The sequence below is a fragment of the Chionomys nivalis genome, chromosome 7 (genome assembly GCF_950005125.1).
Source record: "Chionomys nivalis chromosome 7, mChiNiv1.1, whole genome shotgun sequence".
NCBI classification, from domain to species: domain Eukaryota; kingdom Metazoa; phylum Chordata; class Mammalia; order Rodentia; family Cricetidae; genus Chionomys; species Chionomys nivalis.
In genome coordinates this window covers 88914346-88936997 of record NC_080092.1, presented here as the reverse complement: position 1 = coordinate 88936997, position 22652 = coordinate 88914346, and the positions used below count along the sequence as shown (strand labels likewise).

General features: G+C 45.2%; 1 protein-coding gene across 1 annotated transcript in view; it reads left to right on the top strand.

The window, feature by feature from the left end:
- The first annotated feature begins 3510 nt into the window (after window positions 1-3510).
- Prkca (protein kinase C alpha) overlaps window positions 3511-22652 on the top strand; it is a 396507-nt gene continuing 377365 nt past the window's right edge. Inside the window, exons 1-2 of the mRNA XM_057773855.1 lie at window positions 3511-4145; window positions 6800-6831. Of these exons, the coding sequence (XP_057629838.1) occupies window positions 3973-4145; window positions 6800-6831 (205 nt within the window). The 5' untranslated portion in view covers window positions 3511-3972. The remainder of the gene's footprint in view (window positions 4146-6799; window positions 6832-22652) is intronic.

Here is a 22652-nt window from a genome sequence, read left to right as displayed (position 1 = left end):
GGCATAGACTAGAGTGGGTTCCGCCGATAAACATGATTTGTTCAGGATGTGGAGTCCACAGGAGGACGCCTTGTAAATAGGATGCAGGGATAGAAGGGAGGAATGAATGGGGGAGGGGTGCATTGACTTCCAACTTGAGAAATGGGGTAATAGTTTGAGATACAGGATGTTGAAAAAGGACTTGGGTGAGGGCTTGCTTAAAAGGTCAGACCCAACGGACCTTTCAGGAAACATGCCACCAAGTGGAATCAAGTAGGATGTTCATTGGGACCTCCAATAACCTCCATATCTTTCTATGAGTTAAAAAATGGTATTCCTTCTGAGAAGTCAGAGGTCCATACCTTGTTAAGGAAGATGTGACCTGGATTTTAGCTGCTTCTCAATCTATTGAGTTTGGAAGACTTGGTACTCTGACTGGGGCTTCTGACTCACCAGCTCCCCAAGTGTGCCGGACAATGGTCCCTGGGCCTTGCATTCTCCTTCTCATTTAGATTTTAGTATATTTATTTCCAGACCTTCTACTCACATAAATCTAACCATCTGCTTGATTATACATCCTAATCTGCTGTCTTACCTTTCCCACAAGCTTTCTATAGTGTTGAAAAAGCCTAAGTGATCAATTCATCTTGGCTCCTATAAATCTCAGTGAGAAGCTTTTTCAATGCTTGAGAACTCCCTACTGCCCAATTTGAAAATGGCCCCATTGAAAGCAGACCAGGTGGTTTCGTTGAACAAGTTTTATGCTGCATGTCAAGACCACTGATGTCAAGCAAACCACTCTAGTTTGAAACCATCTCCACGAAACAGCAGATTAAAAATAACCATCCAGCACTGAGTACTACTTCCCCAAGAGTTCTCTCCCTTAATCTTCTCCATTCGGCTACACCACGGGGGGCTCCTCAGGTGGCTAGCATGAGTGCACAGTGATGGACCCCATGCTAGAGGAGCAGTTGCCTTGCTCAGTCACTGCGATTCTCCACTGCAGGTGCACTGCCCTCTCTGGGCCAACTGAGCTCAGAAGAAGGTAGTTAATGCAACACACTCAGCCCAGCTGTCAATCAACGGGCTTTCAGTTAGCCATTTCTCTCCATACCCACAAGGACAGATGCAAGCAGGCAAAAGCCACAGCTTGAAAGGGAAGAGACATTGACCCCCATCCTATCCACTCACAGTTAAAAGCAATCACTTCCCAAGACATCAGACTGCTACCCAGCCTGTCTGGTTCTTAGCTGTATCCCCCGTCACCCCATGCTACTCATTCAAGGATCCATCAACAACCCTGCCCTCCATTTCTCTCCATCTCACCTTCAGGGCCCCAGGGAATTAGAAAAAAGCTTGTCTTTAGTAAACATTTGTGGGAGACCCCTGTCTTAGATAAGCATGGCTGTGTGAGGGGCCATGGGGTCATGGTTTCATTCCATCATACTTCATTTCAACTGTAATTATCAAGTGGTAAACATTGATGGCTTGAGAGGCATATATTGTCTTTTGCAGAATTTTTTTTATCTATTTTCCCAGTGTTCTTTGCTGTCCATTCTTCCCCTACCTCTCCCTTCCTTGCTCCTGTGGCCTGGAAGTGTTGACATTTCTGCCTAGATAAAATATCGCGAAGCACCAATAACACTGGCCGTGCGGGCTAGGCTCACCAGTTCGATACAAGCTGGTGTCTATTGAGAAAACGCCTTAAGATGGGGCTGTAGGCAAGCCTGTGGGGCATTTTCTTAATTAGTGACTAATGGGGGAGGGCGCAGTCCATTATGGGTGGTGCCATTGCTGGGCTGGAGGTCCTGGCTGAGTAAGCCCTGGTGAAGAAGCCAGTAAGCAGCAATCTTCTGTGGCCTCCTCATCAGCTCCTGCCTCCAGGTTCTCTCCTGGTCTGTGTTCCTGCAGTGGCTTCTCTCAGTGAACTGTGTGATTCAGAAGCTGTAACCCAAATAAACTCTTTCCCCTCCAAGTTGCCTTTAGTCATGGTGTCTCATCACAGCAACAGTAATCCTATAACACTGGCTCACCAGATTCTAAATGGGTCAGCCAACAGCCTGTTCTAGTGATGGCCAGTCGGTAGCCTACACTTGTTTAAATGTAAAAGCTATCTTTTCATCAAGAGTCACACTTTAGCAATCTCAAAAATTAACAGTCTTAGGTTGGGCGGTGGTGGCACACGGCTTTAATCCCAGCACTCGGGAGGCAGAGGCAGGCCGATTATCTCTGTGAGTTCGAGACCAGCCTGGTCCACAAGAGCTAGTTCCAGGACAGGCTCCAAAACCACAGAGAAACCCTGTCTCCAAAAAAAAAAAAAAAAAAAAAAAAAAAAAAAGTCTTTCATGGGTTGTCAAGCTAGTTATCTTAGACATCTTAGACAATTAGAATTTTTCTTGAGATCTTAAATTCCTGATCCTCTTGGAATCACTGGCTAGTGCTGCCATGTCCAACTTTTCTTGATGGATTTAGCTCATGAAGATGTTTTGTGAACTTAGTGAATCTGGCAATTGGTACTCAACAATAATGTAGCTGGTGTGACGGCTCATGACTGTAATCCCAGCGTTCAGGAACTGCGACAGGAGGATTGCTTAGAGTTTGAGGCCTGCCTGGACCGAGTGGGAAATGAACCGCTTGCTGGGAGATGGTTGCTTCTGTTGTGAGGTTTAGAAGAACTCCAGGCAGACCTAATAAATATTCAGCAGAGGCGGCCAGCGCCATGTGCGCCCTTTGCATAGAGATCTATTCCAGCTACTCTTTCAGACAGTTTTACAGCAATTTACAAATGTGCTGGCTGAACTCTACACCTGCCAGTATCTCAGCAATTAGCTTAGGATGCAAAATGATTTCTAAATTAAGGTTCTGGACATGTAAAATCAAGAGAGCTGATCATCGGCACCACCACAGCTCTGGTAGCCAATGAATAATGAGATCACAAACCAGGACAAGTCCTCAGGCATCTTACCCGGTGATAATGACTGCCATACAAATCTATATAATATGTAGGTGAGCTACAAGTCAAAGATCGAAGGTAGGTAAGAAGGGATCAGTTATTCAAACTCGCTCCCTTTTACCTACTCTTACAGAGTGAGGATCAGGGCTTGGCCATTTTAGTAGCATAAACGACAAGAGTGACATTTTAGTCAGGTGAAAGGTTAAACGGGTAGAGGCTTATAAAATGTCAGTAAATCCCAGAAATGCCGGTGCGTCCAGGTTACTTGAGAAGAAGTTAACCTATGTACCTGCTAAGGAGAGTGGCGTCCAGGGACCCGTGCCTGGTTCCTCCGGGACAAAACTTCCATCCCAGAAAGAGGAAAGTGTGAGCAGGGAAGAAGGAGTGGGAGGAGGAGGTGGGAACAGGAGGAGGCCCAGCACGACGAGCGGAAGGAGAGGAGGAGAAAAAAGAGGGAGGAGGAAGCCGAGGAAAAGGGAGGAAAAGAAGCAGGCGGCGGAGAAGGACCCGCCCCTCCCGGCTTCTTCCTGGGCTGGGCATCTCCAGGACCTCCCCGGGACCGCCGCCCTCGACTATTCCCCAGGCTCACGGGGACCCCTGAGGACGCGTGTCCTGTTCCGTGCAGCGCAGCTCAGCGCAGCGAAGAGGCTCCAAGCTCTCGCCGCGCGCGCCCCCGCCGCGCGCGCTCCTATCCCAGCCCGCGCGCGCGCGTGCACCCATACACACGCTAGCTCTCCGGGCATGCGCAGTGGGCGGCGCCGCTCCGGGCCGCCTCTGCCGCCGCCGCGAGTAGGAAGCGCGAGCGCCGGGCGCCGGGCTGTCAGTGAGCGTGGGGCCAGCCAGCGAGCGAGAGAGCCGGAGAGAGCCAGAGAGCGCGGCTCCGCTCCCAGCTCCGAGCAGCGCAGCGCCGGCCAGGCTCTCCCCGGCCACCGCCGCCACCACAGCACCTCTGCACCGCCACCTCGGCCGCCGCCCCCGCCCACCCCGGCCCTCCCCGGCTGCTGCTCCCCGGCGGAGGCAAGAGGTGGTTGGGGGGGACCATGGCTGACGTTTACCCGGCCAACGACTCCACGGCGTCTCAGGACGTGGCCAACCGCTTCGCCCGCAAAGGGGCGCTGAGGCAGAAGAACGTGCACGAGGTGAAGGACCACAAATTCATCGCCCGCTTCTTCAAGCAACCCACCTTCTGCAGCCACTGCACCGACTTCATCTGGTAGGTGCGCGCGGTAGCCCGGGGGACCCGGGAGCCACCTTTGCCTGAGGCTCAGGTCTCGTAGTCCCAGGGATTGGGGTTCGGGGACGCCTCCAAGCCCGGGAGCGTCCGCACTCTCACGGACAGGACTCCTCTGAGAACTTAGAGTGCCCGGCCGGAGTCCGAACTCTCGCCCGGAGTGACAGGCGCGCACCCACGCGGGACACTCCCTGTGAAGTGGCCGGGCTTTGCCTCGCATGCCCTGCCCTGAAGGAACGTTTGGCCTGGCACGGGGGTGAAACGGATGGCGGGGTGTGGTTGGGTGGTCCCCTCGCCTCTTCTGGGGCGCACGGGTCTTCCTCGTAGCTAAGTGGAGCGGCCGGAACAGCCCGGTGGAAGCGAAGGGAACGGGGAGAGAGAGTGTTGGAGACAGAGTGGCCCTGAGACGCGCGACCAACACGCCCCGGAGTAGCGGGGAGCCGCTGCGCGCCGCTCCAAGTTGCTGGCGAGCCAGGCTGGGCGCGTTCCGGGGAGTGTTTGTGCCTCGCGTCGGGTTGGGACTCCGCTGGAACCTTGGGTCCCTGCCTACTGTAGGCTGTTTCTACTGGGCACGGAGACTTTGACTTTTCTGGGTGAGCCCAGAAGGGGGAGGGTGGGGAGGGAGAGAGATGGGAGGCAGCAAACTGTTGAAAGCTTGCCGTGGGGGAGGAGGGCTAACCCAGCAGGCAAATGGCAGAGGGCAGAGGGAGTCATTTAAAATAGACCCTGTCAACAGGAGATTAGGCTTGTAACCCCGTTGATGAGGACAGAGGGCTTATTTAAGAAAAGTACTGTAATGACTAAAGGTGTCACAGTTCAGGTGATCTCCAGTGAAGGCCGGGCATTGGTAACTGAGGGGCCTGGTAGATGGAAGGGTTCAGGGGGTCTCTAGTTTGGGTTGCCAAACTAGGTGAAATTATGTTTATGCAGATTATGATTTTTTTTTCTGGAGAGAGAATCATAGCTTTCATCTGATTTTCAAAATGTCAGTGACACCCCCCTCGAAAATCCCCAAACTAAGGGAACGCCCAGACCCCCTTCCCACCACTTTGAATATTAGTTTCAGTTTTCTCTTAGGACACCCCGATACTTCTTCATGTTCTTGGAATGACAGCTCTTTAAAAGCGAGAGCTGTGCCTGGGGCTCCCTCGCTCCCTCCTGGGTGGGAAGCCACAAGGCGGCACAGTGCACCTAGACCCTAGCATGTTGGAGTTTCAGAGTGGATAGAGGATGGGTGGGTGGCTCTGAATCCATGCCACCCAGAGAAAGGAGTCAAAGGGGGATCCCCACCATCGGAGTGCCAATACGATGCTTGATATTTCCTCCCTTTAAAGAAATCATTCAAAAATGTCCATTGGTGAGCAACACAGCCTTTTAGTTTTCATAGTGCAGTTAGCGTCTGAAGCAACAGAGCTCGGGAGCGGGGTGACTGTAGATAAGGCTACTTCGAGCAAAGAGAGGACATTGCAGTTGGCAGTTTGTGGCCTCCTGTGTTAGCCCTGAGATTCTGTTCAAAGGGGACAGACTGCTGATTATTTCTTGCCGGAAGTAGATAAGTTAGAAAAAGGACTTACATTATTACTAACTAACTAATGAATCTCCACTATCACTGCCCAGAGGATCAGTCAGCCTGGTGAACTGAGGTTCCCGGGTCACCAGGCACACTGTGATGTGGAAGTGAAGAGTCCTGCTTCTTTCCACTCCGAAGCAAGTGCTTCGCTTAACCTGAAAGCAGCCACTCGGATGGCTAGGGAATCCCCCACCAAGATCATCTTGCAGTGGATTTAATTTCTCTATATTCCTTCATTTATGGTTTCTGTGAGCCTTTAATTTACAATTTTATTTTAGTATTTAAGCACTGGTAGTTTAAAACTGTTTGATTTAGTTTGAGTGGGTTAGGACTTTGAGGTAATTGTAAAGGAATGGGGGAATCCTTTGTAAATTTAAAATGCCATGCAAAGCAAGAGATTCTGTGTGCCCCTGAGAACATTTTGATGTAATACATTCTGTTAGAACAGTATTTGTAGTGAAATATCAACAGCAGGGCTCTGCTTACAGAGTCAGGATTTACAGGAGTGAAGTGGTCTCTGTCTATGCTTTAAATGCCATTGGTTCTCAATGAAAATTAGATCGCAGTAATCTCAAATGCAAGCAATAGCAGCAATATTTCATCAAATGGGTTCCTTCAGCCAAAGCTAAATGTAAGCAATGGTGCTATTTGGCAAATTCTAGATAAGCACTATTTGAAACAAACTACTTTTTAGTTATTTTTAGGGAGAAAAAAATTAGTTTGTTCAGGAATAAAAGTAAGCCACTCCTCCATTCTAAAACCACAAGCTCCTTTTTGTCATTTGAGTATCACAGCAAACAATCTTTCATATGAAGTCATGTTCTTGTTTTGAAATGTAAGAACCAATCACAAGGCAGAAAAGACTAGATAGAAGCTTGGTCCTTTATAGACAGATTCACTTATTTATTTAAGAAAGATGAATGTGTACATTCATCTAATTAGATACTTAGGAACATTTTTATAATCAGGCCATTGGGTTCCAAGTATACTTGTTCATGTAACTAGTTACAATGTGGTCTCAGTGAAAAGGATACTAAGATATTTGTTCTTGTTTTCTGTTTTCCAGGGGGTTTGGGAAACAAGGCTTCCAGTGCCAAGGTAAGCTGCCTCCGTGGGCTTTATTTTCAAGTACGTCCAGAAGTGAGCACTGCACACGGGAGCTGTTCCTCTGCTCACCGTTTCTCTGTGATCCGAAAGATACGTTATTTGGATACAAGTGACATTCGTATGGGCCTTGTAAGAAAAATATCACATGGTATTGCCTAGTAATCTGCACATCGAACTGCCTTTTTTTCTCATTGAAGAAAGAAAAAGCAAAAGCCTTCCTGTAATTTTATTTTTTGCCGAGAACATTCCTGTCAGAAACTGCTGTCTTTGTGTGGGCGTTTAGAAAAAAAAAAAAGGAATCACTTCGTATTCATGTGGCATTTCTTTCCCGTTCTTTTTCTTTGTTTTGTTCCTCTTCCCTCCATACCTTGGGTTCTCAAAGCAATTAATTTTAGACTGTGCATCTCTCCAAGGAAGTTGTATAGGTCACTTATTGTCACCAGGAACAAAGTATGCACACTTTGACAGCATGTCAGCGAGAGGAGAGTGACTGAAAGCTCTAGCATCGCTGTGTGCTGCGCCTTTCCTTTGGCTTAAGTATATGACTGCATGAATGAGCTCCTGTGGAGGCACCCACCGGCTTTCCTCTCTGACCTACAGTTGCATTTGTGCTCACTCAAACCCAAACCACCATCCTTGTGGGGCCATCGAATAGCTAACATTTTATATTCTCTGTCTTATCTGTCGCGTTGGAGAAATTGCTCCTTTATAGCTTGCAAAGGTATGTCAGGTTCCCTAGCTCGCCTTCTGGCTTGCCTGCTCATCGTCTATAGCATGTTTATTTAGTTCGGGTTACATTTCCCATCTGGGCATAGGTTTATTATTAGGGCGAGTGGAAAGTACATTCTAGCCTGGAAAATATTGTCCTAAGATTGTCTTTTACTAAGTGCATTAGATAAAGGCACTGCATGTGCTTTTCTGTTTTACAAGCGATGGTGTATTACTAAGTTGATTATCTTTCTGTAAACTTGCAATTTGGTGAGCTTGTTTCTAATAGACATATTAGAGAGGGGACATTTATAGCATAATGATCATTAATACTGTACCTTTCTTAATTCCATGATGTGCTTAAAACCCTGATTGAATGAGTCATTTTGAGAGCTCCATTTGGAAATGAAAAGATATTCCTTTTAAACATAATAAAGAGGAAAGTGCATTGGATCGGCCTCTATGATAGATGAATGGAAGACCTTGGTTCTTAAATTGTGGGCCTGAACTTTATAGGTTAGGTATGGGTCTAGGTTGGAACATGAATTTCAGTAGTTGAGAGATGCAAATGAGATCTAAGTCTGTTGCTATTTTGACAGTGACTTTGGTTTGGGTCAGCGCCTATGGAAACTTACAAGAAAAGTATTAACTGAATTTCCTCTCCTATTACTTGTCCAGGGGAGTAGTTATGTTGTCTTAAAACTATATCGTTCCCCCCCCCCCCCGCCGTGAAAATGATTCAAAGTCAAGTGGGTCTCTGCCAGCCCCCTGGTGAGAGCAGGTTTTGTTGGTGAGGTCACAGGGCGACCATGGTGCACGGTCATGAGGAGTTCTGTGAGATGTCCCGCACAGTATGTCCTGAGCGTCCGGTGGGTTCTCAGGTTAATAGCCTCACACCTTCCTAACTCTCTTTGACATGATTTTCTTTCTTTCTTTTTTTTAAAGTATACTCATCACATTTTAAGCAGTGAACTAGCACACCGCTTTCTCTTCACCTCTCCCAGGAATAACATCTTCCAAAAGCATTCAGTCTCTGCTTGCACATACTTGGTTGCAAAAGAGATGGAACTTTTATGTTATTTGTGCAGGTGCATTGTTTTCCCTCAGTGTATGCTAAATAGCTGTCCGTGCCAGCGTCAGCGCTGCCCGATTCTGTGCCGTGGCTGCAGGTGTGGTTATTCATCCTTGTCTCCACTGTTGGGTATTTCAGGTGTTACTAAGTTCTCATAGACACCACAATGGGGAGCATCTCTGGGAAGCAGGCTAGGTATTTCTAGACTAGATACCCACAAGGGTGGATGTGTGCATTTTAAATTTTAATGAGCACTGTAGAGTTGCTGTCCAAAAGGGCTCCAATGTACAGTTTACTGTGGATGTAAAGTGTTTGCTCTTCCCTTCACTCTCTGGGTAGAGAGGTTGCTAGAGAAATCAGCTCTATCTTTGTTAATGTCAGAGGGGTAAAGAGCCTTACTTTTAACTTCAGTCTCCTGGGTTATTAGTGTGGTCAAATACTCTTTCTTTTTTCTTTTCACATGTGCAGTAGCTATTTGTATTTCTTCTGTGAACTGCCTTACTAGATTTACAATAACACTGAATTTATAAACCACACGGATTGAAGAAGTAGGCCTTATGTCCAGTTCTTTGCTTTGAAGAACTTACCTTCCAATTGCTTTAAGTAATGGATTCCCCTAATGCAGGCACACATTTAATTCACAGTAACCTTCTCTAGGATGGAGACGTTTAGAGATGCTATCGACCCTCTACATCTTGTTTAGTATGTATCATCTGTGTTTGACTTCTTGTGGCCATATTGTATCTTATTGTGGTAACTAAATAAAGAAAGATGCTTTGCCCAGGACTGTGCTTTTTATCCTCTAGGAGTCCGACTCCAGCCTGTCTTTATTTTAATGCCTCCTCAAAGTCAGCACTCCTTTGAGCACCTCACTGCTTTAGAATACATTGTAGCTTACTGTTCTCTGACCTTTTCCCTTCGATTCTGGTTGTTAGAAAGTTATTCCTATTCAGGAAACAAACTCATCCCCATCCACACCATTGGACAGCCATTTCCTCCAAGTAATAGGAGGAGTTTGGAAAAAAATATTTTGGAGAAAGGGACTCTCTATGTGGCCCAGGCTTGCCTTGAATTCTCAGAGGTCTGCCTGCTTCTGCCTCTTGAGTCCTGGAATTAAAGGGCCTGTGCCACCATGTCTGACCCTGAAACTTTTTTTTTTTTTTGGATTTTTCGAGACAGGGTTTCTCCGTAGCTCTTGTAGACCAGGCTGGCCTCGAACTAACAGAGATCTGCCTGCCTCTGCCTCCCAAGTGCTGGGATTAAAGGCGTGCGCCACCACCACCCGGCCCTGAAACTTTTTATATTCTTGATATATTAGGTTTTGACTAACTGGTGACATTATTTTTTATTTATTAACAATTTGTTGGTCTGGGCATCCGGTAAAATGGTTGTAGCAAGTGTACCCTCTTCGTCCTTCCCTGCCCCTCTCTCCCCCTCCTCCTACCCTCCCTCCATTCCTCCTTCTCTTCTCTGTCTCTCTTTGATCTCTTTCTCTCTCTCTCTTCCTCTTATTTCTTTGCATATGTTCCAAACAAGAGTCATATATCCAAATCACAAGTAATAAGCTCTGTCACAATTTTGCTTAGTGAATGATAAGAGTGATAAGACTAAGATTTCATCATATAAAACACTTAAGTTTATTTCCTTGACCCAAGATTTGACATAAATGGAATCGAGGAACCTTTTGGACAAGTGCTGAGTTATTCCCACTCTCACAAAGTGGGTGTTGTACCATTTTTATTTATATTGCATCCTGGATGTACAATTCTGAAAAGTGATATTACCAGGGCCGGTCACCCAGGAGGATCCTATTGGAGAATTCACTGTCTGGATGACGATAAAGCCAAGAGTCTTAAATACCAGGGAGAAGAAAAAAGAAGTTCTCTGTAGGCCCAGAAGCCATGAAATAGCGTCTTTAAGATCTTCAGGGATCGACAGCCTTGTCCCTTTGTAGCTCCTAAAGGCTAGCCATGAGGCTTGCATTCTCATTTTGAATGTTTGCTTACTGGTTTCTGCTTCCTGCTTTCTGACTTGGTGCCGGCTGTGTTCATTTCTTCTCCCTATAACATTAGCAGATAGCTGATCTACTTCTACATTTTCCTTTCCTTTTTTTTTTTCAGAGAAAGGAAGAGAAAAGGAAGTATATTTGTGTGGCCTAGGCATTGATGACACTGAGTTGGTCTGTTAGGCAGGGAGGTCTGTTTCCAGGGAGGATTTCTGTCCTGCATCCGCTGCTTCCTGAAGCAGTTGTCTAGGACAGAATGGCCCTTGGTACTGCTCTCACAGAGTCTGGTCCTCTGGGGCTGTCTGCTACTTTCACTACTGGAAATGGGACCAAGCCAAGTCATTTTTTTTTCCTTCTCTGAGTTAGCAACAGCCCTGCCCGTCTCTAATTACAGCGGTGGAAGCAGCCTCTGAAAACGTGGCCTGCTTATTTGACATGCCAGGCAGTTGCTCACGTAGTTTGTTACATCCAACTAGCCTCTGAATTTTTCCTCCTTTCCTTTATCTATCCTCTCTCCTATTTAATATCACACATGAAAGTGAACTCCCAGCCCAGGATGTTTGGTTACACTATCCCTGAGACAGCATCCAAAGTCAGCTCTGCCTGCAACTACAATCAGGAGCAGCCCATGCCGCTGCAGGGTCAGCCTTGGACTCTCAAGAGATCCCTAGGAGTGAATCCGCATTTCCCCACCTCCCAGTGGTTAGGAATCTTGAGCCCCTTTCTCGCTAGGGACACACATATCGTATCTTGTCCTTTGCCTGTGACTCCACTTAAGCTCCAACTTGTCAGCAGTTTTTCTTCTGCTTTGCTGGTGACATTTTATTTTGAATCCCCGTTACATACCTGACCAGTATTGGCTTTGCATTCCTTCAAAAAAAGTGACAGTTGGTGTTTGATGGGGAAACAGGAAAAAAAGAATATTTATCTGTGCCAAGCTGTACAGGCTGAGGGATTCTAGGAAGAGACTCACTTAACGGAGGCAGACCGTTTTTGAGACAGTGGCCCATAGAACCCAGGCTGGCCTTGAACTTGCAATGTAGGTGAGGATCACCTTGAACTTGTGATTTTGCCTCTGTCCCTGAGGTGCTGGCATTACAGGCCTGTGCTGCTTACTTTAAGTGGTGATGGCGATTAAACACTAGGCAAGCACTCTGCCAGCTTAGCTGTATGCCCAGGCTGAGGCTGGCCTTTAAACAGAAATGGGGCAGTGGGGATTGAGTTGGCAGCCTTGTAGAAAAGGGATGTCCAGAGTCCTCATCTGCCAAGTAGTGTGGATGCCAGGTGCCAGGAGATAGACAAGGGCTGAGAGCCAAGCTGGGCAGAACTGTGAGCTTGGCCAACCTGAACAGAACATTTTTTTTTTCTCTCATATGCTGGAATCACTGCCTTGTTTGTTTGTTCGTGTGATTTGTGGTGCTTGGAATTGAACCTAGGGCCCCTCAGTTCTGATCCCAGCCCAAGGTTTGAAGGGTGCGTGTCTTACAGGTAGCACAAGAACTCAGCCTCCTAAAACTGTCAGCGAGCTCCAGCTGCCACGGGCGCTCAGGGTTGTGCCAGAGGTTTCTGTAATAGTTTGTCTGTAAAGCAGAGGCTCACGCCTCGGCATCCGCTTTCCCACTGGTGCCTCAGTCCCAAATGATGGCTATAGCTAAAACCTTTTAAAAAATTCTTTGTGCAGGTGCACCTCTGTGTACACATCTGTTTGTGAGTGGAGGCGTGTCCGTACCATAGAAGTCGGCCCTTGTCCTCCACCTGGCGGAGACAATCTTGTTCCCATCCTCCGTGCTATGGCAGTGCAGTTGGCTTATGGGCTACCGAGCCACCGGGACATTCTCCTGCCTCTATCCTCCCATCTCCCTGTAGGAGCACTGGGATTACACATAGGCATCTGAACTGATTTAGGCTTTCTACCTGGGCTCAGGGAGTTTGAATTCAGGCATCTCCCCGGTCTCGTGTAGATGAACTCTTGGTGTTAACTAGAATTGCAAATTTGATCCAGGAAATAGGAGGTTCAATTTGAAACTCTGGAAGGTTTTTAACAATGTACGAAGTGAAGTATTGTGTCAATGTCAAAGGCCACCTTGCCTGTAAAGCTCAGAAGAGTTAGTCCGGTGAGGACAGAGGCCACTCAGGGTCTTCTCAACTGATCACCTCCCCACCCAGTAAAGATGCATACTATTTGCTGTAAGTAGGGATGCCAGGCCGGAAGTGATGTCAGATATTCCCATCTGGCACCGATTTCTGTTACATGGCTTGAGGAGTGACTCTCTTTTGCATGGGGTGAAGGTGTTCTGTTATTTTATTAACCTGCATCCTCTCCCATTGGAAGGCAGAGGTGTGGGGTGTGTGGAGTGCTTATACCCCTCTGGAGGCAGTGGGACCCTAACAGATGTTTACTTTTGTAGAAGACATGGACAACCAGGCTCCCTTCCTTTCATTTTATGGTGTCTTGATTTCATACCCTCTGATGGTGTTTTCCCCTCCCAGATACTGTCCCCCCAAATTTAAGGTTTTAGACACAGCAGCCCATAGGTTGTGGGGCTGCTTTTCTTTAATACGGTGAGTCTGGTTTCAGGATAGCATTCATTTCTGAGCTGCCGCAGGGTGTAGCTCGGCCCTCAGCAGGGTGTTCAAAGGCCCTTCACCTGCTTCTTTTGACTTCCTAATGGATGTTTTCCTCCTCCATACCGGAAAGCTTCCTTCCTCTGGTTCTCTGGCCATCATAAGTTGTGGTAGGCCAGGCAGCACAGCTCAGGCCTGCCCCAAACTTCCAGGCATTCCGGCTATTTATGCCCAATGCAGAGCTTCATATTGGCAGAGTACAAGACCAAGTCTTCTCCTGTCTTGTGTGTCTCCAGTGTTTAGTGCAATGCCTGGCACTCTGCAGACACTATGTAAATATTTGTTGGGTGTGTGATTGTATAAATATTAGAACCGTTGTGATATGAATGCTCATAACCCGAAAGATAACAACCGTGGGCCGAGTGTCAGCCTTATTATTTTTTTTTCAAGCTAGTTTTTTTGTCCAAAGGTCTGTCACGTAGAGTACATCTTCAGAGGACTTAAAAAGGCACTTTTGGCAGCTTTGAAAAACAGCAGAAAATGCCAGTTTGCATCTCTAATGAGTTGTGTGTAGTACTGACCCTACTAACTTAGTACAGCGCAAATGAAACTTATATTCTCTCTCTCACGAAAGCGCCAGGACTAAATCTCACTGCCACAAATAAAACAAGCTCATCTCCTGGGCTGTATTAGGAAGGCAAGGTGTGTGGATCCAGAGTGAAAAATTGAAGCCATTCTTCAGGGGACGTTTGGGGCTGTCACGTCAGTGTCCTGCTTTACCTTGAGGTCACTAATAGCTGACCCCACGCTGTCATCCTAACACATCGATTCTCTTATTTTTAAACTTCCTAAACTTGAAAGGTTTTTTTGAGCCTTAAGGTGAGAAAAGAAGGGATGGGAATGGTGGCAGAACATATCTGTAATTGAATTGCAGTAGCTTTAAAGGTTTTATTCAAACAGAAAGAAGAAAAAAAACCCTAACATTTATTAGTTGCTATACACTATCAGAGTTTTCTCATTTTATGTGATTTTGTTCTAAAAGCACCCTGGAGTCTCCTTTGCAGAGGGAGAGTTGAGACCGGCTCCAGCCTGGGGGTGGGGCCTGGACTCAGACTGTAAAGTTTTGCAGCAGCATTCTTCTCAGCTAACTGGAAACTGGTTCCTTTTGGTGCCGGTGAAGCCAGGATTTGTATGTAGGAGGGGAAAAACGATGCTATTAAGGAAACACTGAGCCACTTCTCTGGAACTAGACTCCTGGAGTGTTTGTGGTCATCACCCTTCTCAGACTTTCCACAGCAAACCCTTCATTTAAACTCTTGTTTTCCTACCCAACCCTGAAACTCACGGTAGGCGTTAACTTAAGCCATGTGCATCTCAGTAGGGACACAGTATTAACAGTCAGATTGAATGGAAATTGCTAAAACCAAATTAAAAAAAAAAAACCTCTCTTAAATTATACAAAGGGGAAAATGACTCGTGGAAATAGATTTTTGTGAAGAACAGAAGAGAGGGGAATGACTTGATTAATTGTCAGCACAGAACTGGAATTATTTAGGAGCAGGTCCACACAGTAAGATTAGTGTAAGGACAGCCCATCGTTCATATGCCTTCCCTCGCTGTCTTCCCCCACCCCGTATCTATACATTTCTATTTTTGGCGTTTTAAGGAATGCAGGGTCCATCTGTCTTGTCTGGGATAGCTCTAATAAGGGACTGGGAGATCAGTAATGATGGGAATAACGGGCATGCAGGCATCTTACAGACCTGTTTAGGTCCGATGAGCAAACTCCTTTGTGTGTGTGTGTGTGTGTGTGTGTGTGTGTGTGTGTGTGTGTGTTATGCAAATGTTCCCCCGCTGAGTTGCACCCCCAGCCCCAGACTGTTTTGATGTATCTCATCACTGGTGTCCATCTTTCACATGGTCAGCAGGGTGAGGAGTTTCTTGTATTTGAAGCCCAATGGCAACCGCTGCCTCCTCTTTCTTCCCCTGTCGTATTCACTGCTAGGTACTGTCCTTGAGTTAATTGATCATTAGTTGGCCTTAACAATTCTGAAGAGGTAACTGCCTCTATTTTACAGATATTCCAGAGGAGAGGGAAGGTTAGACACTGGTTGGCTATCACAGTTTGAACGGGGTGGATCTGGGACTTAAACCCAGGTGTTATTAAGCTATGGATTGCGCTGCCTCTCACGAGTCCCCATTTCTTGATGTTTTTGTCACGCATTGACCACACTTGATTGTGGAGGTGTTGAGGGATCAAGAGTCACTATAGCAGGTGTGTACTATGGATGCGTGGACTACCACTGTATCTGTAGCATTCCAGTGATTTGGCGCACAGGACAGGAAGCTTGGCGTCAGGAACTTAGAGTGAGCCTAAGAAGCCCTCCATGAGAGCATCAAACCATGCCTTTGCATCTAGCATGGACATAATATTATTCGCTAGTCTGAATGAAGGACGAACTCTGGAAACATGTGGGAAGACAGCACACATTATTTGTATATACTAGGTGATGGTTTAGGTTGGGGCTAAGAGGGTACATGGATTCCCTTGCCTTGGAATGAGGAGGTAGACATTCTAAGGTGAGGAAATAGTAGCAGGAAGCATGGTAGGTGAGTGTAACTTCTGTGTTCTAAAAGTAAAACAGGCCAGAATAGGAGGCTATATTATTTAATATGTTACCAGTCCCATCTAAGTCCTAGAGCAGATCGGAGAACAGTTTGTGCAGCTCTTGGTGGCTGCAGACTCTTAAAACGGTGGCCTTTTGCAAGGATACATTGTTTCCTTGTGTGCCTTCTTTTTGTTCTTATTGTGTCTTGTACATGTTTCAGGAAAATGTTATAGTGGGGGAGATGGCATTGTAGCTTCTTGTGAAAGATACATTGTATTGAAGTTGGAAAGTCCCTTGCTTTTACAAAGCTGGGGCCTTCACACTGTTGCTGGCTCTCTCAAAGGAAGCCTGGGGACTGATTACAGAGTCACTTTAGAAGTTCAGGGCTCTTGGTCCATGGAAATTAGGTCCAGATACAAGACACTGAGTTATACTAAATATTCTTTACAGATTAACATGGGAAATATGGTTAAAACATTTACATATTTAAAACCGGCAACATTATTTTAGGAACTGCCTGTTCATTTAGTTAGATTTTTCTGTTCATTGTCATTGCCCATTCCTTTCTTACTTACAGGCTGAACTCAGCCTGCTGTATTTTCAGCATGCCAGAGAACTTTGCAAGCGATACCACTGAGCTCTGGGGCTCTAGGCTGAAATGTAAGATGGGTTTTCACCTGGACTTTTATCCGAGCTCCCAGGGGAGAAATGGCAGTTCACACGACACTACTCCCGAGCTGATGTGTGCTTACAATGTGTGTCTATTGTGCTCGCCCTGTGGAGAGCTGGCAGTGCCACCCTTGCTCTGCAACAGGGACACTGGAGCAAATAGAAGTTAAAGAGCTCGCCCACAGCAGGGAGGGAGTGGTGGAGCTGGGACCTGAAACCAGGCAGATTCAGTGATGGCCAGGGTTTTCATAGCTGTGTCTTCTTCACATATGAAGCTGCACAGACACACAGCCAAACCCTGTTACTCTTTTCATTTGTTTTTCCGTCAAGTTTTTAAGTGAAATATGATTTGTAGTGCTGTTTGTGGCAATTGACACAAAAGTCTCAGGAATTGAAGAAAGTGTGGCTCACACTGGTGAAGGCTTTGCGTAGGTCATATTCAGATTTACCTTCGCAGCCAGGGATCTGGCTTAGACATGGAGTGCTTGTGTGGCAAGCATAGGTCTTGGATCTCATCCCTGGCATGAAACTAAACTAAACCAAACCAAACCAAAACATTTACCATGCAGTTAAATAACCTTAAGTCAGCTTAAATTCTTTTCTGAATTTTATGTTAATACTTAAGCCTCCGATAGTTGAATTCACATAACTATATAACTGTCTTAAGTAACATGGCCTATAAACAGACTGTCTTAAAACAGGAGATGGGACATTACTATGCACACAATTTAAATATTGATTCCTAACTATAGTATATAGATGTGTTTTAAAAGTGCCTCTTGTCCTGTCTTATAAATTCAAGTAGCTCTCTGTTCAGTTGTTATAGCATAAACATTCCACAAAGAGTGTTTGTACTCCATAGTGAGAGTGCAAGCCACAGCTATCATATTAGGAGTCACTGTCCAATAATAATCCTAAACTTGTCTTGGGAGTGGGTCTAGTTTTCCATGTGTTGGGTTTGGTCACTAATGTGCACTCTGTCTCTCCAGTTTCACACTTGGCTAACAGCCGATGGCTCAGTTGACAGACATTTGGCTTCAATTTTAAAGTGTGGCCTTAATATTATTTTATTTCTATATGCTACATATATGCAATTAAAAAATCAAATGATTACTAATTATAAACCATTTAGAAGCTTGCATTAAAGTTTATTGTGTCCCACTCCTGGTTTGCTTAGTTTTGTAACCAGGTGACCCACTACCTCTTAATATAGAGTTAGATGACATAACTATCAAATGTCCAAGTGATGCAGATCAGCTTGTAAAATCATAGTCTATGAAGATTAATTTTCAGATCAGGGCAGCGGTCATTGGTGTGTGAGGACTTGCCTTGGTGAGCTAAATGAATCTAGTGAAATGCTCTATAGCTGAGATAATGAAACTCTGAGCCTTTCTCTTGGGTTTTCCACTTAATATGATAATGAGATACATTACTAATGCTTTTGTGACTACTTTCGTCTTGTTTTCTTTTAAAGTAAACTCTAGGGCTGTTGAGCAGATAAAGTGCTTGCTGGGCAATTGTCAGGACCTAAGTTTGGAATCTCAGTACCCATGTAAAAGTCAGTGTGGTGGCTCATGCCTATAACCTTGGTGCTGAGTGGCGAAGATGGGCAGATCTCAGGATCTCAGGGGCAGTTTGGCCAACCAGCCGATCTAGCTGAAGTAGCAAGCTGTAGGTTCAGTGAGAGACTTTGTTTCAAATAAACAAACAAAAAATAAAAATGATGAAGAGAAATGGAGGAAGACACACGCTAGCTGGCCGCCTCTGTGTTGCCCCCCCCCATGTACATGCATGAGTGGGTATGGATGCACCACACATATACATATACGTATGAGTACACTCTGGAAAAATAACATATTCATGATACTAATTTTGATAGCTTCACTTGTACATAAAATGCTTTTGGCAGACTTGACCATTAGTGGGAGTTGATTCATGGCCTCACTTTTATCCCAGCATCAGGAAATACATCATTGACTTTGACTTTTTATGCATTTGCCCATCTGTCTCTCTTTTTTTTTCTTTCTTTTTTCTTTTTTTGGCCAAGTTATATTACATTTTGTTGTACTATCCTGAAGCCATGTGGAGACTTTATCTTAGACTTTCAACTCCCCCTGCCCAACAGGATATCACTTTGTAGCCCTTGTACTTTGTATGCCGGGCTGGTCTTGATCTCATACAAATCCACTTCTCTCCGCCTCTTGAGTACTAGGATTAAAATCATGTGCTACCATGCCTGGCTTTTTAATTTTTTTATTTTCTTAATATATTTATGTCAAATGGATAAACTTTTGTTTACTATGAAATAATTGTTTTTATGAACCATATTGCCTAAGTTACAATAGAGTCAAAGCCAATGAAATTGGGGTTGTGCAGTGTACATGAACCATCTGAATTCATATACACCTAAGAAGATGACTCTTACCTCCTCGACTCTTCCTGATGTCACAGGGCCAGGAAGAACCATCGCCACAGAATTTTAGATCAAGAAAGAACTGTGGAGGTAGAGATATGGTTCTATTGCTCGAGAGCCTGCGGAAGACGCGCTAAGCCCATAAACCAGCAGCACCTAGGACATGAAAGTAGAAGGGTCGGAGACTCAAGGCCACCTTGGCTACATAGTGAGCTAGAGACTGACATTGACACGAGACCCTGTCTCAAAACAAAACAAAAAACAGAAATAAAAGAGGTCCATGGACTCTAGCCCAGCTCCTTGAGCTGTGATGTTGACTGTGAGAGCTGAGTGGCTTTCTGTAAGCCCAAGCACACAGAGTGGACACTTGGGTCTCCAGCCTCTGCTCCGTACATTTCGTTGTGCCCACTGTGCCATTTTCCTACCTCCTGGAAGCTCATGAATCTTTGTATTGGGTTCCGTGGATTTGAGTCAGGAGTCCTGCTGCCTATGAGTGCTGTCGCCTATCCAGCAACATCTGTACAACATCCAGCAGCCCGAGGGCTACGGCTACCAAAAGCAGGCCCCGGGATCCTCTGATTTTCTTGGGAAAATAGCAGTTCCTTCTAGGAACAGAAACACAGCTTTTATGTAAGTCTAGGAGTTCTGAGTAAATTAGGATTGTATGTTTAACTTTGATAGTTTATAGGTAAACAGTCTCACAATTGTATATAAAGAGCTGTTTAACTCATTAAAACAGACTTTAGAATTCATAATACATGAGATTCCATGGGCAAGGAAAAGACTCCCTTTGGAAATACATACCTTTTTTTCTTAGTAGGCCATTGGCCTTGCCATGATCTTCAAACAGAACAGAGTTTTCATTTTATTTAATTTCTTGTTTTTGTTCTCTTAATCTTCAGATGCATATATTTTTAGTTATCCCCTGAACAAGACTCCAAAGCTTCTAGAAACCGCAGCATTTATATTTTGTTGTTTTGCTTGTGGTATTCCACTCTTAGAATGGAACTTATTTCTAGGCAACAGTCCTAGCCAGATGCAGAAGTTAAGCTTTGTTTCCTAGAGTTTCTGTGTTGTAGATTTGAGGTTCTGATCTCGGAACTGTGGACACAGCTAATAGCCACACAAAATAAACCAAGTGGCAGATCTGATGATAAGTGAAACATGGATGTTTATGCACTCCATTTCCCAATATTTATTTTCTAGCCAAAGCTGAGTACAACACTAACGTCTTGTAAATATTCCTCGGGAAAAGTAGTTTCCCGTGCGCTAGATTTCTAAGCTGCTTTAAAAATCAGCCCCAGGGTTTGCAAGATGGCTCAGTGTATTTAAAGGTTCTTGCTGCAGTCTGAGGACCCGAGTTTGATCCCCAGTATCTCCATGGTATAAGGAGAGAACTGACTTCAACTAATTGTCCTCTGACCTTCACACATGTGCCACTGTGCACACGTGTGTACATGTACACACAGACACAAATATGCACACGAATAGATTAGGTAAAATGTAATAAGTAGTTTAAAAATTGGTCCCAGATGATATTTCCTTTTCGTGGGTGAATTCTCTGGGCATCCTCTTGGGTATTCTGCATCGTTGCAACATTTGAAACATGTTCCAAATCTGAAAGTGAGGAGGGTTGTCCTGAGGATACTCTATAAAGACAGCTTGAAATTACACCATAGGTCAGGTGTGCATGATAACTGTGAAAAAGCTTGACGGTGCCTAAATGCCGAGGGCGGGCCAGCGTCATCACACCTTCCTTATTTCTCCTCTGTCTCCCTGGGTGGAAACCGTTGCCTCCTTCAGTCACACGCTTCCTTTCCCAGCAATCCAGCCCTCTTTTCTGGAGGGAAATCCTGGGGAGTTTCTTGGTGAGAGGGGGCATACCTTCATTTAGTACATGAGCTCTCATTATGCCAAGCACGTCTTGTTCCAAAGTGGTCCAGCTGTGTCTACCTCTTACTGGAGTTCTTTCCTGTCAGTCTCTGTTTTAATTAAATGAATTATTAATTAATTAATTTTTGGAAACTGGGTCTCAGGCTTCAAACATGTGATTCTCCTGCCTCTAAACTTGGAAGTTCTGTAATTACAGGTGTGTACCGCCATTTACAATTCTCTGTTTACTTTAGAAGAAATAGGGTTCTTTTCCCTAAACTGTTTATGTTGAAATAATTTAAATCCTCTCTGTCTCTGTCTCTCTCTCACACATACGCACACACTTTAGAAAAGAAGGCGGGGAGTTTCTACCCTCCTCCCGGTATTTCTCCTAGTGCAATGATCAAAACCAGGAAATTAATGGTAGCACAACAGTGTCATTAACTTATAATCCTTCCTTGAATTTTCCTCAGATTCGCCTGTTTTCTGTTCTAGGATCCCTTTTAGAATGCCACGTTGCCTTTTGTCAGTTTTCTTAGTCTCGGAGGCCACAGTTTTCCATCAGTGTTGTATGGGTGTGGCGCACCTGGGCACAAGCCAGATGTTTTCCTTGATGGCGATTCAGACTTGTCCTTTGCCCCCACCCCGCTGTTAGTGGCACTGGGGTAATGTTGCTCTGGGTGAGGTCAGCTTGTTGTCCATGTGGTTGCTGGGTGGATGTCACTGTGAGTTTATACTGCTTGTCATTGGCAGGAATCCTTTTCATAAGCAAGGATTAGTAGGAATGCAAGCCGCCAATGGCCAGGGATTGCCTGTATGTGCTGGTCTTGTAGGAGAGACAACCTAGAAGTCCCTGCAGCTTTGGCAATCTGGAAAGCCCCCTTTGGCTAGATGAGCACTACCCCCATAGGGTTTTGTGCCAACAGGAAGCCTTTATTGCAATGTGGTAGCCACAGACACCATCTGGCTGGTAAACCCTTGAAATGAGGAACTAAATTTTTTATTATTTAATTTTAATTCATTAAAATTTCAAGTTAAATGGCTACATGTATATTGGAATTTTCAGCTTTAGCATTCCGGGGGGCGGGGGGGGGCAAAGTTGGTCATAGTTTGAAACCTTTTGCTGTACAATAAAACACAGATGGAGAAAATCATATAAAGCAAATGCATGGCTTAAAGAAGGATCATGAGGTTGACATTCTGGTGACCCTGCCTAGGTCAAACAGAGAACTCTTGCCTGACCCCTCCTGCTCAAGTCACTACTGTTAGGACTTAGACAGTCATTGTTTTCTTGTGTTTTCTTTTATCTTCTCAGTACCCCTATACTGCAGCTTTAATCTTGCACATTTAAAAATAGCTGGAAATGTTCTCATATCTCTTCTAATCAAGAATGGCCTCTTTTCCCTTGTAATACTTTGGGAAGTCCCTAGATGTTAGGATATAGAGTTTCCCACAGTCAAATTTTACCATTTGCACACCCCAGGTGAAACTGGCGATGGTCCTCGGTCTCCAGGTTTGTGAGACTCCTTTGCATTTTCTGCAAGTTGCAACTTGATCCAGACGTTCCACTGATCAGACCCGGGTCAAGCCGGGTCAAGCCGGGTCATACAGTTTTAAAGATGCCTTTATAACGCCCCTGCCTGTGAGTTATGTGTGTATTATTAATGTGGAAAGAACATCAATAGGACATTTTCCATCACATGAGGCATCCCCAATTGAGGGCAGTTCATAAAGTTAACTGGTTTACACTAAGCCCTCCAGGATATAACATGACACATGGGCCTGTGGAAAAGCAAATTTTCGGAGTTCTTTCTAAATACTTTCACATACATTTATTTGACTTCTCTGCAAAATTTAGCATGTCTGTGGGTAAGAGGTGTGTCTCTGTGTGGGTGCGTG